The 12,332-nt window shown below is 31.8% G+C and overlaps 1 protein-coding gene across 5 annotated transcripts in view; it reads left to right on the plus strand.

Annotated features, from left to right (window-relative positions):
• Positions 1-60: 60 nt before the first annotated feature.
• LOC132760636 (pyruvate carboxylase 1-like) overlaps positions 61-12,332 on the plus strand; it is a 37,505-nt gene continuing 25,233 nt past the window's right edge. For 4 of the 5 annotated variants that reach the window (XM_060752656.1, XM_060752658.1, XM_060752659.1 and 1 more), the window contains exons 1-8: positions 61-198; positions 7,281-7,560; positions 7,968-8,152; positions 8,601-8,766; positions 9,425-9,570; positions 10,193-10,310; positions 10,826-11,096; positions 11,599-11,761. In XM_060752656.1, coding sequence (XP_060608639.1) covers positions 7,356-7,560; positions 7,968-8,152; positions 8,601-8,766; positions 9,425-9,570; positions 10,193-10,310; positions 10,826-11,096; positions 11,599-11,761 — 1,254 coding nt within the window. In that variant the 5' untranslated portion in view covers positions 61-198; positions 7,281-7,355. Of the gene's footprint in view, positions 199-6,122; positions 6,147-7,280; positions 7,561-7,967; positions 8,153-8,600; positions 8,767-9,424; positions 9,571-10,192; positions 10,311-10,825; positions 11,097-11,598; positions 11,762-12,332 lie in introns of those variants that run through there. The other variant, XM_060752657.1, reaches the window with a different exon arrangement.

Consider the following 12,332-nt stretch of genomic DNA (forward strand, 5'->3'; position numbering starts at 1 on the left):
GAATATTTGATCTATTAACAAATAAGCAGCATACAATTCAATTTTGTTTTGTTGTGAAATACATTGTTATTTCTAATATTTGATATATTTAAGAAGTTTTTTAAAAAGGCAAATTAATTCGAATCTAAACAAAAAAGGTGAAGGCCGAATCGGCAAGCTGGAAGTTCACTGAATGTCAAGGGATTTTGTTTTGAAAAGGTTTGTACGTGATGTAGTATTTGTCATTCATCAAATGTCTGACAAATTCACTCATTATAGTTTCAAATATGAAATGCAATCTAACTGATTCTTTTTAGTCTATCAATTTGCTTCCAAATTCTTTCTGAAACTACCAATTTAGCAAATTGCATAAATTAGTATTGTAGTAATATGTTATTTCTGTTCCAGCCTTGTGAAGCAACCATATTTTGGTATTTGTTAATTATTTTTTTCAAATTGATTATTGATTTATTAAGGTTAGTGAGTATAATGTTATTAAATAATTTTGCAAGGCTATTGTTAATGATTGACTGTACATGCACATAGTCTATGGGCTAAGGCAATTCTGAGCCAAAACAAAAAAAATCTAAAATTTACGCTTACGATATCAAATTATTTTGACAAAATGTAACGTAAGATCAAATTTCATCTCAATTCATCATCTTTTGACTTAATCATAGCATGTATTTTGTCTTTGATTTTATGTAAGACCAGTATCTGTGTCAAGACGGCTATATCCTGGAATAGACCCCAGGGTCTTAACCAGGAGTATATATAAGGTTCATTCCGTTTTCTTTAGTGTATTACATACAAATTTTACTTCTGAAATATACATAGGGGTCTAATTCAGGTGATTGCCGTCAAGGCCTCATTTAATGATATAACATTACATACATGTATAATGAAAAAGCTGTAGAGACAAAAAAACTTGGTGTGGCCTCAAATTGAATACGCATTCACTGTTTGTTGCCCTTAAACAAACTCCAACAAAGAAGGTCAAAGGGGAATACCATATTTATTCCTAAGTTTGGTGAATTACATGTATGTTTGTTTGCATTCTCTTGAACATCATAGATGTGACTGTAGAACAGATCTACATTGTACGTCAACCAAGAAGCATTTATGTTTAAAACCCAACCAAGCAACATGTGGAAAATGCAATCTTACAGCCAACTAATATTTAATCATTATAAATACTCGTACATAACACCCACAAGTACACTATCTTGTTATACCCCCACCAAATAATGTGGCGATACTTAATGCCACATGAACACTATCTAGTTATACCCCACCAAATAATGTGGCGATACTTAATGCCACAAGTACACTATCTTGTTATACCCCACCAAATAATGTGGCGATACTTAATGCCACAAGTACACTATCTTGTTATACCCCACCAAATAATGTGGCGATACTTAATGCCACAAGTACACTATCTTGTTATACCCCACCAAATAATGTAGCGATACTTAATGCCACAAGTACACTATCTTGTTATACCCCACCAAATAATGTGGCGATACTTAATGCCACAAGTATACTATCTTGTTATACCCCACCAAATAATGTGGCGATACTTAATGCCACATGTACACTATCTAGTTATACCCCATCAAATAATGTGGCGATACTTAATGCCACAAGTACACTATCTTGTTATACCCCACCAAATAATGTGGCGATACTTAATGCCACAAGTACACTATCTTGTTATACCCCACCAAATAATGTAGTGATACTTAATGCCACAAGTACACTATCTTGTAATACCCCCACCAAATAATGTGGCGATACTTAATGCCACAAGTACACTATCTTGTTATACCCCACCAAATAATGTGGCGATACTTAATGCCACAAGTACACTATCTTGTTATACCCCACCAAATAATGTGGCGATACTTATGCCACAAGTACACTATCTTGTTATACCCCACCAAATAATGTGGCGATACTTAATGCCACAAGTACACTATCTTGTTATACCCCCACCAAATAATGTGGCGATACTTAATGCCACAAGTACACTATCTTGTTATACCCCACCAAATAATGTGGCGATATTTAATGCCACAAGTACACTATCTTGTTATACCCCCACCAAATAATGTGGCGATACTTAATGCCACAAGTACACTATCTTGTTATACCCCACCAAATAATGTGGCGATACTTAATGCCACATGTACACTATTTTGTTATACCCCACCAAATAATGTGGAGGAGGATATAGTGGGACCACTTTGTTGTGTTGCTTTTTCTGTTGAAGTTTTCTTCAAACTTGACTCATTAAGACATATTAATTTTCATTATCTCTTTAATATGCACATACTCAGTCAAACAGAGTCTGCAATTTTCATGTAATTTTGTTGTGATTATTACTTCTGAAGGATCACCTTTTTTCCAGATTTTCATATATTCACCTCAGTGAACAGCAAGGTAATATGCAGAACCTGTATGATGCCTTTGTGGCGGTTCAAGATCAAGGTCCCTCTTGTAGGTAAAAGATCAGGCAATTTTGTATCTGCTCTGAATAAATTTATGTAGAATTAGCTTAAATGTTCACCTCAACATGGCAAAAATGCAGAGCACATTCTGCTGCAATCATGCCAACTAAAGGTCAAGGATATGAAGTCCAGACAGTCTTGTGTAAATCTATAACTCCTATACCCCTATAATGATTTTTTTTTAAACTTCCGAGGGATCACTTTGTTTCCAGATTTTTTCGGCTGAAATGTTCACCAAAACCCCAAAAGGTCAAGGTCATAATTTAAACTCAAATGTCAGACAAAGTTGTGTTCACACTATGAATTTTATACTTCTTGCAGGGCTTTCATCAGAGTTGGTTAATATACTAGTAATTAACTTCCAAAATGATAATAAATGGACCTTTTTAAAATCCTTGTTTCACAGAGATGATGGGGGTACTGGTAATGCCTCTGACAGCTCTATTAATAACCCTGTTAAACAGCCACTCTGCCACCCCTGCACTTGAGGCCAAACATGGCCTTTACAGAGGTTACTTTGTATCTTTTTATTAAATGAAGGATTGTCAAAGTGTGGCCTTTATTTACAGTATGATCTTTATTCAGAGATGATTTTCAACACAGGTTTGACTGTACTTCCTAATTAGGTGAAGTTTTTTACTTTTTTTTTTTTCAATATTAACTTTAGTCACAAGTGTAATTTGCGTCTTTCTAAACTCCAAAACTCTTTGTTTTAATAGATTATACAATGTTAGAATGTTACATAATATCAAATATATATACATGTTTATATGTATTAAAGTGTTTCTGTGACTGAATAATGGTCAAGGTCATAGATCTCTGAAGGTGCTTGAAGTAAATCAGAATGTGGCACCTCACTGCAGAGGTCATCTGTCACTAGTAAAGCTGGCATTTAGGTTCTGTATGAACTTTACCAGCATCATTGTAAAATATACATATGGTAGAAATTAGGAAAAGATCTACTATAACTGAATTGATTTTAATTCCTCAAGGAATTTCTCCTCTATGTTACTTAATCAATAAAGTCTTAACAGTAATTGATTGTTTCCAGAAATGTGACATGCCTTCTTCTTTTTTTCCATACCCTTAATTTCATTTATGCTTTTTTAGATGATGACTTAGCTACATGTTATTTAGATGTTCACAATATTTTCCACATAATCATAAATATCATGAAGCAGATTTAAATGTCATATTCATATAGGAAACAAATATATTTAACTTGAAATTTTGTTAATGTTTTGGTAGTTGTTAAATTTGCCAGAAATTGGCTGTGGAAGAGATTAGGTATTTCATTTGTTTTAATGATCATTTAAGCAAGGATGTGGTACATGTATTTGTTTGATTATTTTGCTGTAAGTTAAAACTTCCTTATCAATTGTTGTGAGTTACACACATTAAATTTTTTCTATAGTACACAGTTTGAAAATTTTTAAACAGTTTAGGTCTGCCTAATTTGCCATAAATAAATAAATGTTAAATTAAACTGAAAATGGATAAAGCCATTGCCAATATTTGTTAAATACTTGAGAAAACAGAGAAGTGAAAAGGATATTGGTTGATACATGTATCTTTTAATTTGAATAAGTTTTGTGGTAACTTAAACAGGATCTTTATGTAAAATAAAAATTATATGTCGCTTGGTTTAATCCACTTAAGTCATGTAACTTTCAGTGTTGCATGTAGTACATGATCTGGATGATAAAAATATTGTCAAAAGAAGAGTGCATGTATCTTAGGCACTGTGCTTATCATACTGATAAGGCACTGTGTTAAATAATACAGGTAAGACACTGTGTTATTATTGTACATTTAAGTCACTGTCTTATTAAACAGGTAAGGCACTGTGTTAAATTTTAATTATACAGGCAAGGCACTGTTTATTATGATTATTTTAACAATAAGGCATTGTGTTAAATTTATATTATACTGGCAAGACAATGTGTTATTATAATTATTATACCAATAAGGCACTGTGTTATAATTATACCAATAAGGCACTGTGTTATTATTATACCAATAAGGCACTGTGTTATTATTATACCACTAAGGCACTCACTGTGTTAAATTTATATTAAACAGGCAAAGCACTGTGTTATTATAATTATTATACCAATAAGGCACTGTGTTATTATTATACCACTAAGGCACTGTGTTGTTATCAAACAGGTAAGGCATTGTGTTAAAAATGAGAAAAAGGTTCTTCCCAAGTTGAACGATAGACTAGTCCATTTAAGGTATTGAACTTGGTAGGGATTTATAATATGTATAATTTTTTGAAGTTACATATGACTTGCATGTTCAGATAATCCTCTCTGTGAAAGCATTAAATTTAGCTGATATAATAAAAATCATTCAGTTCACACTTCCATGAAAGATTACCCATCATCAGACCATCTTTGAGTTTTACAAAGTGTACTTAAATAGAAAACTGAATATTAAGTAGAGTCTTGTGTTCAGGAGCAGGGATTTTCTTCCTATATTTACAAGCCGAATAAAGGCTCTTTCCAGTTTCCCCTAGCCCAAAATAGATATATATTTTCCCCTAAAAATGTTATATTTTTCCTGAAATGCCTTGTGCAGATATTTGACCTATATCAGCTTAAAAGTTGATGAAAGATAAAAACCTGTCCCTCATAATAATAGATACCCACTGCTATGCACCATGCATTGAAATTGAAAATGTTATTAAATGTGTGGGTAAATTCTATTCTCAGCTGTTAAAAGTGATATGAAAGTGCAAAAAAGCAAAATGTATATATAGATGCTAAGTGACTAATAAATGTCAGTAACCCATATGTACTACAAGTTATTTATTCAACAATTATGTATTATATACTTCTAGATTTCTAGACTCCTCTAGATTTATCATTAAGAAAATATTAGAAAACAAGAAGTTTCACTTTAAGAGAATTGGAAAATATTATTCAAGAAAAAAATAATTTTCTTTTAAAATTTATAATATTATGAAATGAAAAAAAAAGATTTAGATTGATCTTTTTAAATGTGAGGTTAATTGTTCTGGCTGATAAATATGAAAAAAACAACAAATAAATAGAAAAAAAACCAAACTGACTTTTAGTATAGAATTAAATTCTTTGAAATGATATTAGAATCATATGAATGAGGAAAATATATTCATTAAAAACACTGTAATTTAGTTTTTTGCTATTGTCACAAGTCATGTTCATTTGCAAATCTTCTTAATTTTTTGTCTTTCCCAGGTTTTACAGGGGAAAAATACGCATGCATTCTAAAATTAGTCATAGATTCATACAAATTCATGAAGGAAATTTAAGTTCATGAAGGAAATTTAACAGCCTATTTTATGAACTCAAAAGCATTCAAAACTTTTGTATTCATGCAAATAGTCATCAGTTTTTATCACTTAAACCGTAAAGATCAGTGTCCTAGATTTTGGACACATTGTTTACACAAAATGTTTTGTCAGGTTTTTGTTTGGTTTATGACTTGTAAAGAAGTCGACTCTGATATTATTTAATGACATACAGTACAGGTACTGTGTTAAATGTTTGTTTACTGTTACATGAAATATATAAATATTTTTGCCATATTTTTTGGACAGTAAACAAGAGTTCCTTCATATAGTGGTAGAACATTGACATTTAAGACTATTATCATCTCTCTATTAGTGTAAGCAGTACATTATTGATATATCATAGTATATGAAAACAGGTGGATTTATTTTACTCTCCTTAGTTTTTATTCTATTCAGGTTTGAAAAAATCTGTTCTCTTTTTCTTTTAATATTTGGATAATTTAGAAGCTCTGGGTTGTACATGTGAGTTAGTTCCGGATAGAACCAGTTTTTATAATAGTCCAAATCTGCTCCTTTATGTGCTGTGCATTTAGACCGTTGCAGCATTTTTTCATTTTTCTGTAAATACATGCAGTACATTAATGAGACTATAGCATATGAAACTGGGGAAGTTTATTCTTATTCTATGCAGGTTTGAATTTTAATCTTTTAATGTTTGCATTATTGATTTTCAAGTATAATTATTTTGTTGAGCTGTGAGTGAATTCTGGACGGAACTAGATTAAGGAATGTGCTTGTTGTGTTGTAAACATTGTTTTTTATGCAAAACTCTACAAATAGAATTTACATTAAAATTATTAAACTTATGTTAAAATGTTAAAAAAAGAAGCAAATGCACTTAAGTTCTAGGTTTATTAGGTCTAATGAATGGCTGTATTTTCTTTTTCTCCAGAATATTTTATTAAAACCAAGTTTGTTATTTAATTAACATGTGCAATAAACATCTGCCCTTTATAACTGCACATAGGTACCAGTGATTTTAAGCTTATAAAAGATAATTGGTTGTGCTGACAAGACTTTTTGTACCTGATATTTTACTTATGTTGATAAAAGAATCTTCCTGGAGCTGTACATTTCAGCAGTAAAAATAATATGACCTGATCATGACTTATTAAGTACAACAAAAACTTTATCTATGCAGTTACTAGTATAAATTAATGATCCCTAGTAAATTATGTTGACTGCGAGGTGTTGTGTTACATATAAAATACTACAAAATAGATAAATTATACCACTTGGTACACATGTATTAAAAAATGCTTAATGCTAATTGAGTGTCTAATTTTAGCTCACCTGAGCACAAAGTGCTTAAAGGTGAACTTATGTTTTTGATATATCTCGAGTTGATATCCACAATTTCTCTGCCCCTTGGATTTTTTTTTTTTGCCAACCCATTTTGAGCAATTTATTTTTGCCTGTTGTAATTTGTCTGATTTCTTATCTTGCAGGAGAGATTGTGTAATAATTGTGTAAACAACGAAGGGGAGATAATCTTGTGAAGAGGAGTTCAAGGACAGGACAAAATGCTGCGTCTGCAGACCCGGGCTGCCCAGCTTAGGCATGTTGCCAGCTTGCAACTGTCAGAAGGTCCAGCTGGGCTTAAACCTAGGCCAGGGTTCAAGTTGCCAGCAGGCATTTGTTGCAATTCTACTTCAGCAAGCAACACAGGGCGGTTATCACCTACAAAAGAGGTTGGCCAGATCAAGAAACTACTGGTTGCCAACAGAGGTAACAAAAATTAGTTCCTTTTAAAGTTGGAAGGTACTTTCTGTAAACACATAAATTTGATATTCATCTCTGTGAGTTTGTATACTTCGTTTCATGATCAAATTTAACAGTATTTCTGTAATTTATCCCTGCTATATCTAATGAGTGAACCTGCATTACTACCAGCCTATTTTTCTACAATAAGCTTCAAGAAACTTCTTTTAGAAATGTTTTTACATTGGTGTTGGTGCATTTTATTACAACCAAAATATCACAAAAAATGTGTTACATTGATGGCTAGAACTAAGTTCAATAGACTTAAGAATGCTCAACTTGTTGAGTAAAGTGAAAGGGTTTCATGTGTTTGGCAATGATATGATAATTGTAAGAAATGAGGTGAACTATTTTAATGTTAATATATATTACAGGTGAGATAGCCATCCGTGTGTTTAGAGCCTGTACTGAGATGAACATACGTACTGTAGCCATCTACTCGGAGCAGGACAAAATGCACATGCATAGACAGAAAGCTGATGAATCTTACCTGATAGGAATGGGACTTCCACCTGTAGCTGCTTACCTCAATATACCTGAGATTATACATATAGCCAAGGTAAAAAACACTGATTTATCAAATTTATTTTTTAAGGAGACTATGGAATGTCACACATTTTCAGTCTCTTTTATTTCAAACTTCCAGTTTATTAAAAATAACCAGGGAAAAAAAATTCTTTTTGGAAATGCACAAAAAACATTTAGTCATATAGTAGTTGATCTTTAACAAGGGAGATAATAAAAGATAGGACAAGATTTAGTCAAAGTTGTCTCTGAATTTAGTTAACAGTAACTCTCACTCAGGCCAACATTGAAACCCTATAGCATAATTATAATGCAAAATTATTTTGAGAGAATACCTGAATAGAGAATAGACTGATGATATTTTTATTTTCGAAGTATTATTTTCATCCAAAACTTTGCCTTATAATGTATTTAATGTACAATAATTATTAAGAATATGTATAAAAAGCTTGTATTCAATTTTCTCATGTTTACCTTTACAGGAGCATGGTGTAGATGCAATTCACCCTGGTTACGGGTTCTTGTCTGAGAGATCAGACTTTGCTCAGTCAGTGTTAGACGCAGGGATCAGATTTATTGGACCATCACCGGAGGTTGTACGTCGTATGGGAGATAAAGTTGAGGCAAGGGAGGCTGCTATAGAAGCTGGTACTGATTACAGTGTCTTCTTATGTCAAATTACTTGTTATTATATCATAAAGTTTTGCGCAGGGGTATAATAAACCCATTAAATAAAAAACGATATTACACAAGCGCACAAATGTTAGCGTAACACTATAGGTGTGACAACGAAAAAATGACTGTTTTTAACTGTAAAGTTACTTTTCTTATTTCAGATATTTGATGAATAGAATATTGTTTTTTTGTAGATTCAACACTAAATTTAATGATTGAACTCATTGAATAAAACAATATTATGCTCGCCATAGACTAGCAGAATATGATTTTATTCAATTCTTAAATAAATTTAGTATTAAATCTACACTCATTCAATATCCTCTTTTTATATCATTTATGTAAAAGTCATTGATTCTGGGGTATTTACAAAAAATTTTGTATAAAAATGATACTCCCATGTTTTCTGTTGTCTCAGCTTTACACAGTTGATTGTAAAGTTCCTGGCAGGTTTGTTTTGCAACAGTTTAAAATGATCTTGGGCAGCATTAGGTATTTGGATATCATCTGTTTACTGTTAAGTTTGGCAGGGTCAGAAGAAAATGTGGAGATGAAATGTACCACGTCCCTCTAAAACTTACTGAGTACATAATGAAATAACTATATGTTGCCCTGTAATGTAAATCTTCAGGTGTACAAGTGGTACCAGGGACTCCCGGACCAGTTGAGAGTGCAGAACATGCTATAGAATTCTGTGAAACATATGGACTGCCAGTCATATTTAAGGCTGCATATGGTGGTGGTGGTAGAGGAATGAGGGTTGTCAAAACTATGGAGGTATTTCTGACATATTAAAATGTCATTTCTAATTTAACCATTATGTTAGCATTGTTTTCCCTTTGAATTTTCAGGGGTCCCAATGACACTTTCATTTTTGACCAAGATCAGTTTCAATTTAAGGAGAATAATTACTATCCTAGTAGAGCTGTCATTGGTATATAGTGTAAAATTATATTGACAATATTTCAATATAGGATGACAAAGTTTGACAATATATACAGAATATTATGTAGTTGTAGCTTTCTGAGGTTTTGTATTTTGCTATGAGCCGCAATGGAGAATTGATATCTTGTGTCCTATGGTCAAGCAAGAGATCATATTCCACACATTGCGAGTAGCAGAATATATGGGGTCAGAATGCTTCTATAACATGATTTTCCTTTAGTTATATACATGTACCTAATTCTTAAGACAAAAAAATTCAATATAAACTGAAACTCTATTAGTTTTTTCGCAAACAAAATTATTTTACTTGTCTATCATTCACTTTCATACCTGTTTAAATGATTTCAGTAAAATACACATGTTATTACACAACCATAATCAAAATTGCTGATTTCATTTCATTTGCAATTTCTTCTAACTTGTCAAATTGTTACATTTTTCTATATAATAATAGGAGATTAAAGAAAATTTTCATCGAGCTACATCAGAGGCCCAGTCTGCGTTTGGTAATGGTTCCCTCTTCCTGGAGAAATTTATTGAGAGACCAAGACATATTGAAGTTCAAATCTTAGGTGAGATGTCATATTTCATTGTTGTTTTGTAAATTAACTAATGGACTGTTGTCAGACTCGATGTAAAAAGACAAAAATTGTTACCAATTTTAAATCAACAAAAGTACAACCATTTTGATTTATAAGAAAGAAAATCGTCTGATTCAGTAAAACATGCATGAAAATTTGATATAATGCAGAGGCTTTTCATTTAGTTTGAAAAAAGCTGGGTCCTTTCTTATTATTGGAGTGTATATAAGTACCAGCCAGAAATGAAAGTTACAGGAAATTAGTAAAATATCTTAATGACTTGACCGACTGGCAGATATATTGATGGGAAATTTTTGAAGTTTTCAAATTATTCAAAATTTTGTCATGGCTACATGATACTTTTTAGATTAAATTTTGTATCATTTTGAACTGTAACTTCCGTTGAATAGGTCCAAATTTAAAGGAAAAGTATTTTAATATAAATATAGCAGAGAAACTGATAATTGTTGATTAGTGTTAATAATTTAGTTATTATGTTGTTACAGGTGACTATGCAGGTAATGTAGTTCATCTATACGAGAGAGATTGCTCCGTACAGAGACGTCATCAAAAGGTTGTAGAGATAGCCCCCGCCCCCCAGCTGGCTAAAGAAATACAGGAACAGATGACAGCTGATGCTATAAGACTTGCCAAGCATGTCGGGTATGAGAATGCTGGAACAGTTGAGTTCTTACTGGATAACAAGGGAAATTATTTCTTTATTGAGGTGAATGCCAGGTTACAGGTAGAACACACAGTCACAGAAAATGTTACAGGGTAAGTATAAGTTCATTGGCATACTCGATAAATGTTTGAATATAATAAGTCCTAATAAGTAATCAAAATTCATGCAGATAGATGTTAAAATAGAATATTCCTAACTTAAATATAGATGTGGAAATAGAATATTCCTAACTTAAATATAGATGTGGAAATAGAATATTCGTAACTAAAATATAGATGTGAAAATAGAATATTTTTAACTTTGATATAGATGTGAAAATAGAACATTGCTTAATAAAATATAGATGTTAAAATAGAATTTTCCTAACTAAGATGCAGATGTGAATATGGAATATTCCTGCCTTAGATTATAGATGTGAAAATAAAATATCCCTAACTAATATGGTAGTTATTTGCAGATACAAATGGATTGCTTTTAAATTAAAATCTAATGTTTAACATTTTTGTAGTGCTTGTTAGGGAAAAGAACTGTTCTAATAAGAATTCAAGTTTAAATCTTACTACATCATTTAAGACATAACATTTGAAATTTCAGAGTAGATTTAGTGCAGTCACAGATCAAGGTTGCTGAGGGTAGAACACTGCCTGAAATTGGACTTACCCAGGACAACATTAGATTGACCGGTTGTGCCATACAGTGTAGGATGACCACAGAGGATCCAGCCAGAGGCTTCCAACCAGACACTGGCAGGATAGAGGTCTGTTTATAAGTTTGATGATATTAATGAATTTGAGTAATCTAATTTTAAATTTTAAATGTCCTGTAACTATGATGCATTTAATTCAAGATTTATCCCCCTTGTATTTGATAAGTGTGTATAAGTTTTTTGTCAGATTTACATGTATTATTAAGTAAAATTGTTGTAAAACTGTTTTCTCTGTGTAATATGCAATCAATGTAGTGTGTGAAATATAATATTGATTTATGAAAATTGAAAAAGGACTTTATATTATTTCTCAATGACGGAAAACGGACACAGATTTGTAGATTCTACATTCTGTGCAGAACTTGAATGTTAAAAATTCTTTTGTTTTCTGTTCACATAAAATATTGATATGGATTCTACAACTTATTATCCAAAATTAAGAATTGAAAGGTATTTCTTGCATACCAGACTGGTTTTTCCATTTGTTTACCCTTGCTGGAAATTTCATCTGGCCAGATGAGTCGCTTGCTATACATTGACATGCTTAGGATGACGTTATTTCGCCATTATGAATGAAGTTGTAATTTCATACTCATTTGTAAGGAAATAATGATAGAAATTA

The sequence above is a fragment of the Ruditapes philippinarum genome, unplaced genomic scaffold (genome assembly GCF_026571515.1).
Source record: "Ruditapes philippinarum isolate M1 unplaced genomic scaffold, ASM2657151v2 ctg798_1_1_1_1, whole genome shotgun sequence".
NCBI classification, from domain to species: Eukaryota; Metazoa; Mollusca; class Bivalvia; order Venerida; family Veneridae; genus Ruditapes; species Ruditapes philippinarum.